The 7,320-nt window shown below is 51.9% G+C and overlaps 1 gene segment (V, D, J or C); it reads right to left on the bottom strand.

The window, feature by feature from the left end:
- The window catches only part of LOC102373719, a 58,450-nt gene extending 57,350 nt beyond the window's left edge, over positions 1 to 1,100 (bottom strand). Inside the window, 2 exon segments of the V gene segment in view lie at positions 578 to 897; positions 1,025 to 1,100. Of these exon segments, the coding sequence occupies positions 578 to 897; positions 1,025 to 1,070 (366 nt within the window).
- Positions 1,101 to 7,320: the final 6,220 nt, after the last annotated feature.

Raw genomic sequence — 7,320 nt, 5'->3', positions numbered from 1 at the left:
GCCTTTTTAAAACCTCCCTGACCTCAGCAGCCGGTCCAATCGAAGCTGCCAATACTGGCTACAAACCGTCCAATCTGCAAAGCATCCCTGGCTACCTGGGCCCGCGCGCAGGGCCGGGTCTTCCCCCCCTGCCCAGGTGACCAGAGCATCGCCTCCCAGGCGCCAGGCTTTTGTCTGCAGACAAGGAGCGAGATCCCCGCTGTGAGGGATTCAACAGCAGCCTCTCGGGCTGGCTGAGACAGATCTCTGGAGAGGGGCACCGACGGGGGCATTTCTGCCACAAAGGGTTGGTCCCTTCTCTCCACAGAAGAGCAGACAATGAGGAGGGAGAAGGGCAGAGAGCAGAGGGGCTCCATGGGGGAAAGCAAGGGAAGAGCTTCCTACATCCTACTCAGACAGGGTGGTTGGCAGAGAACCAGTCTTTCCCCTGCAGAGGCAGACATTACACTTCATGGCGTGTTTGCACAGGCGATTGCTGCCCTTGGTACGGCTCCTTGCTGGCTCCCACACAGCCCCGGCTGAGGGAGGGCAGAGGAGGTTTTTGTCTCACTTCCCCTGTGGCTGTGTCACTGTGACAAGCATCACTGTGCCACACAGCACAGTAATAGTCAGCCTCGTCCTCTGCGAGGACCCTGGCGATGGTCAGGTAGCCGGTGTTACTGGACGTATCTTTGGAGCCAGAGAAGCGAGCGGGGACCCCGGAGCTCTGGTGCTTGTCAGAATCTGACTTGTAATACAGCAGGTACCGAGGCGGGGTCCCAGGTTTCTGCTGGTACCAGTACACACTGTAGCCACTGATGCTGGTCCCACTGGTCACGGCGCAGGAGAGTTTCACAGTGTTTCCTGAGGACACTGACTCTGTGGGCGGCTGAGTGAGCACAGACTGTGATCTGGCACCTGGAAAACAACATGCAGACCCCTGTCACATCCGCCCAGTGCTCCCCTCCTGCTGGTCCTGTGCTTGGGGCCCTGGCTTCAGTTTACTTTCACTTCTCTGTTTAATAATCCATCTTCCCACTCTCACCTGTGCACCACGTCCCCAGCAGGACAAGGAGGGGAGCCCACAGCATGGCGAGGAGATCAGCAGCACTTGCAGGAGAGAAGGGACAAACCCACTGAAAATGCCCTCCCATGCCTGTGTCTTATATAGGCAGTGGGGGGAAGTGGAGGGGAGGGGAGCAGTGAAGTGGGGCCTTGTTGCTAATGTGCTCCTGTCTGATTGGCCCCTGTGGACAAGGGAGGAGCCACGTGCATGCAGGGATCAGTCCACAAGAAAGGATCTCACTGCATAAAGACTCATTGCATAAGGAGAGGACGCCCTTCTTCACTCTGTCCTGGGCGCTGCCCACTCCTCAGCCAGGCCGGGCAGAGGGCCCATCCAGAAGGAGGGAGGTGGGTGGGGGGGACACAGGTCTTCTCTTAAGGTGAGAAGGGAGCCAGGGAAGTTATGCTCCCTTGTCCCCATGAAAGGAGTGGAGGATGAGGATGGCAGGGACAACACCCCACCCCCCACAAACAAAACAATACAAAAACTCGTCTCAAAATCAAGCTCATCCACCAGAGTTCATGTCTCGAAGGACTCAGACACTCAGTGTCTGGAGTTTGTTCCCATGGGCAGAGGCTGGTGATATGGTTTTCACTTGGGGCTGCAGTGCAAGGTGCTGTCCTGGCAGGCCCTGGTCCCCAGCCTTTGGGGCCAGGAGGAGACAGCAACACTGGCTGCAGACTGCCCAGAGCTGGAGCTGGATCTGGACCTGACTGAAAGGCAGGTAGTAAGTGTCCCAGCACCTAGATGTATCCTGGTCCACTTTTACTGCTCTTCCCTGCAGGGGGGAGCCAGGCAGGCAGGGGGAGGGGCCGGGGCTGCAGGAAGAGGGACAGATCTGTTTCTGCCCCATGTGCCTCTTCCTGCCCAGCTACAGCAGCTGCAGGGCTGTGTCCTCCTGTAGTCTGTGCTTGGGATGGAAACAGGGTGGCTACTGGGGGAGCAAAGATCTCCAGCTGCCAGGCTCCTCTGTACCAGCAGTCTGTACCCTGACACCACAGGCTCAACTCCCGTCTTACAGGGCCAGGCCTGCCCCATGTTCAGGGATAGCCTTGGCATTGCTATAATTATTGTAGCCTGGTTCTCAATATTGCTGAGCCATTTGCCAAACCAGCCCTTCCTCAACAGGGGCTGAACATGGTGCCGACTGTCCGAAACAGTCAGTGTCTGATGCGAGGCTTGTGGTGGGCAGGGGCAGCTGGTGGCGGAGGAGGCTGCTGGCAGAGCAGTAGCAGGGGGGCTTCAGTTGTCCCCTGACCTCTGCATGAGGGAGACCACCTTGGCTGCTAACTGCTATGACCTCTGGGGCTTTCATGGCACAACAGGGCCATGTGCAGCACTGCTGAGGTCTGGTGCCCGGTGCACAAGCAGCAGGGCTGGGCTGGGTCACCCTGAGGAGGAAACTTGGGGTTCGGGTGCCAGCCTGGTGCCTCTCCCTTCTCACCGTGTGCAGGGTTTGGGCAGGGGAGCCTCACTCCTCCTCTGCCAGTCATGTAGCTCAGTCCAATACGTCTTCTCTGGAAATGGAGGGGAAGGGAGGGCAGCATGTGTGACTGCAGCACTGGGAACCATGACAGGACAAGTACATAATAATACACAGAAGACAACTCTACAAATATCAAATTAAATGTCATTGTGGATTTTTATTTAGTCATCAAAATTAGGAGTAGCAGGAAAAGGCATCGACAGGAAGAACAGAGGTAGGAAAGATCCTACCCCTCCGTGAAAGACCCTACGAGGGGAGGTTGAGAGATCTGAATCTCTTCCGCCTTCACAAGAGACGTCTGAGGGGAGACCTTGTAGCTGCCTATAAGTTATCAAGGGAGGACAACGGGGAATTGGCGATGCGCTATTTACCAGATCGCCCCAGGCAGTAACTAGGAATAGTGGGTGCAAACTAGTGGAGAGTAGATTTAGGTTAGACATTAGGAAGACATTTTTTACAGTAAATGTGGCCAGAATCTGGAATGGGCTTCCAAGAGAGGTGGTGCTATTACCTAAGTTGGAGGTCTTTAAGAGGAGGCTTGATAGTCACCTGGCTGGGGTCATCTGACCTCGGTCCTCTTTCCTGCCAGGGGCAGGGGGTCGGACATGATGATCCATTGTGGTCCCTCCCGACTCTACAATCTATGAATCTATGACGGAGTAAGAGCCACATCAGGAGTGTTGCTCCTCTAACTCAGCCAGGCCCAGCCCCTCACCCAGACAGCACAGACAGCAGGACTGGACTTGGGCCTGGGATCTGCCAGCTGACATGTGGCTGCCTCCAGGGAAGCTGGGCACAGGGGGAGGGCACCTGGCACTAGGTTGCAGAAGGGCCGCTGTTCACACCCTGCGAGGGACAGGGCTGTTGTGGGGGCTGTGCTGTGACCAGGGAGCCCCTCTGTGTGGTGAAGGCTCACACCATCATGCCGTGGGTGATGGCCCTTGCTACGTGCCCTGCGCTAATCCTGAGCTTTTCCCTATGGTCTGTCACCGGAGCGTGCTCACACAGCTGCCTTGTTGACAGCTGCAACTTATACTCTCAGGGGAATATTTGGTATCAAGTGTTTCCTCTTCAGAACAAGAAGCTTCTGTCCCATTTCCCCATTGTCTGTGTCACTGTGACGAGTGCTGCTGCCTTCGAACAACACCTGGCAGTAACAGTCCGCCTTGTTGGCCTTGGAGCCAGAGATGGTAGATCACCCGGTAAGAGATGCGATCCAGCAATTAGTGCAGCTTCTACCCATTTTGCAGAAGCCAAGGCTTAGCAAGCCGATGAAAACTGCCAAGGCCATGGCAGTGGCCACAGTGAAAGATAAACCCTCTGACCCCCCTGAATTGTTGAGAAAAGCCGGGAAAGGCTGGTCCAAGACTCCGCAAGCAAAAATATGGAAAGACTTGTTAGCTGCCTGTTTCAATGACGTGCCAATCAATAGACTGCTCATCAATGTCTTGCAAGGGCTAAGAGCTAAACACTGTACCAAAAGGACAAGACCAAAAGCAGAGCCTTTTGTGCCACCAACAGTATCACCGGAGAGATTCTCTGCCCTGAGAGCAAAATGGTCAACATTTTCCCAGGCACATGCGGGGCCACTAGCTTTTACCCTGCCTGGTCATATGGCCTAGGAAGTCCGGCCGGCCCAACCCCCAAAGAAAAGAGCCGCAATGGGGGCAGTAGTGGGCCAGGGACCAGTATCTAAAGTTAATATTGGCCCCTTAATTCGGACACCTGTACAAATTCAATTAGGTAAAAGTAAAAGGTCAATTGACATGCTGTTAGACACTGGTGCCCAGATTTATATTTTAGATTCTGCAGATTGGAAGGGGGAGAAAGGAACCCCTTATCAAGTACTGGAGTCAGAGGCACCAGACGACCAGGACATTTAGTTCGAGCAACTTTCACATTACCTAATGGCTCTAAGGTAACAGCGGCCGCAGTAATACTTAAAGGGGGACCAAGCTTACTGGGACTTAATATACTAAGAAGACAGCAGTTTGCCCTTGAACAAAAGAATTGGCAGTTTGAGTGCGCAGTGCCTCACCGAGAACCAGAAGAAACGGCTATAAGAGCTGTAACTCGATGTAAATGATCCCACTAACCCTGCCTCCCATGAAAGGAGTACACAGACCACGGTATCAAACTCCCCCCGAGGCCACCCAACCTATTCAGTGTATCAAAAGTCAGCAGTTAGAAGATGGGACTATTATCCGAACCCACTCCCCGCATAGCAATCCAGTGTGGCCAGTGCACAAGCCAAATGCAGGGTGGCGGTTGACTGTTGACTTTCAAGTTTTGAATGCTAATACTGACCCCTTAACAGATGCTGTCCCATCATTACCAGCCTTGACAGAAAGCATCCAATGTTATGGACCCATGTGGATGGGCTCCGTTGATATCAAAGACATGTTTTTTTGCTATTCCCATCCAGGAGAGCCACTGGCCAGTATTTGCTTTTACATGGATAGGGCAGCAGTATACCTGCACTGTGTTGCCCCAGGGATGGATACACAGTCCCACCCTGGCTCATGGAGTTTTTTGCTATGATAGTTCATAACGTTCAAGAAAAGAATAGATGATGTCATGGTAGGCAGTCAAGACAGAAAGGCTGTCACCAAGGCCTTTGCATCATTAAAAGAGAAATTGCATACCTTTGGATTCATGCTGTCTGAATGGAAAATCCAAGAAGTAGGGCCCCAGTGTGAATTTCTAGGACTAGAATGGCAGAATGGGGGCCCCACAATACCAACTGAACAGCTGTGAAATATAGTAGAGACCCCGACTCCCACGAATGTGAAAAAACTGCAAGCCCAATTGGGAGCACTCAATTTTTAGCGTATGCATGTTCCTGAGTTTAGTGTATTAGCTCGTCCCTTGTATAACCTATGTAAAATGAGAACTAAATGGGAATGAGGTCCTGAGCATAAATATACCTTATGGGCCCTTAAAGAAGTGGTAACTGTTCATGATTCCCTAGCAACATGACGTCTCAAAGGACAGCTTTGGTTCCATATAGGTGTCAGAAGGAGGACCACACTAGAGCTTGTGGCAGAAGGAGTCCACAAAAGCAGAAGGAAAACCCCTTGGATTCTGGAGCCGAGGCTGGAGAGGGGCAGAAGCAAGGTATACTCTCTTAGAGCAGATGTTGTGTGCAGCAACAGCGGCCCTGGAAGCCACAGAAGCACTGAGAGGGGAATTACCCATTGTTATCACTACTCCAATACCTATCCTCGAATGGCTCTGTCAGGCCGCCAGCTACCACCTGGGGGGAGAGCCCAAGATGCCACGGTCCAAAAGTGGATTTATTACATTTTGAACCAAATCCAACGAGTAACCCCAAAGGGACGCCCTGCATTAGTTGAAAGAGTCACTAAAAGTACAATTAATGTTTATCCTGATCAAACAAGCTGCAGTGAACCTTCACCCATCAAAGAAGCACCTCCTTTCTCGCCTGAAATGGAGACCTCAGCCGATGTTGAAGTCTAGTATGGGAGTTAGCCCAAGATAAGCTTCCTCTACACATCCAACATGTGAGTGCAGCACACGGAAATAACGTAGGAGAAGGCCCAGAGGCAAAGTGGAATAGGTGAGCTGATCAGCTAATAAGAGAGGAGAGCACTGAAACCTTGTACATTAAAGAAAAAGATAAAGTGGCTAATCCATCGTTACCCAATTCCTCCTCCCACTGTACACCTGGGGAACGAACCGCAGAATGGCTACCTTGACAACACGGGCGCCCCGGGTGTGATGGAACCGCCCACCTGGCCGCATCTTGGGGCATTCATGTAACTAAGAAAGAAGCACAAGAAATAGTCGACGCATGCATCACTTGCCGTGAGGTAAAAATATGATTAAAACCCTGCCCGACTGTCCCGTTGTCATTACGTGAAGGAAAGGTAGCGTGGCAGGTATGGCAATGTGATTTCATAGGCCCCCTCCCTCGGACTTCCCGAAAGTGACAGTATGTGTTTGTGGCTGTGGAAGTTGTCACAGGAATGACCTTTGCCCGTGCCTCAGCAAGAGCTACAGCCCAGGATGCTTGTGCAGCACTGGCTAGCTGTGTATCCACCACCTATAGAACTACAGAGCGATAATGGCCCTCACTTCCGCACTCATCTTGTATACGACTGGACTGCAAAACATAGCATGCTATGGACATATCACATCCCATACCATCCGCAGTCTAACAGATTGGTAGAGCAAGCCAATGGCATCCTCAAATGCAATTTGTGGGTAGCTGCTGGCCCGGCTCTTAAAGACTGGGACTTGCACCTGAATCGAGCTATCAATTGGGCCAATAACTGACTTCATCCAGGAGGTAGCCACATGCAACAGGTCTTTGGACTGGGTGGTCCCCAGACATAACCGCTTTGTGGAGAATTGCTGGCTCTGTATAGTAGAACAGATAAGAGAAAGTGTTTGTTCTTTGTAACTCCTCTGCAACTGCTTCGCTCACCGCGGCCTTGAAGATAGCAAAAATATGTACAACTCTGATTTCCAGGTGCAAGAAGGGAGTGTTATTTCTCCCTTTGTCTCCCCCCATAAGTTCCCATCCTGATAACAGCAAAGCAGTATGAGCTAATGTTTGTTTGTAGCTACTTTCTTAGCTAATTTCACTATATGATCACGTGAGTTGCAAGCGACTGTTAAAAAGTATATAAGCCTCCTGATTTTGCTCTTGCGGGGGAACCCCTTCCAAGTGCTTGGGAAATCCATGTCACTTTGGAGTCCCCCCTACAGCTGTAGTTTCTTTTGAATAAAAGCTTCTGCTGACCTGACCCAAAAGTATGCTGCG

This window comes from Alligator sinensis, unplaced genomic scaffold (genome assembly GCF_000455745.1).
Source record: "Alligator sinensis unplaced genomic scaffold, ASM45574v1 scaffold570_1, whole genome shotgun sequence".
Lineage (NCBI taxonomy): Eukaryota > Metazoa > Chordata > Crocodylia > Alligatoridae > Alligator > Alligator sinensis.
Note: the sequence above shows the minus strand (reverse complement) of the source record. Positions and strands in the feature narration are given on the sequence as shown.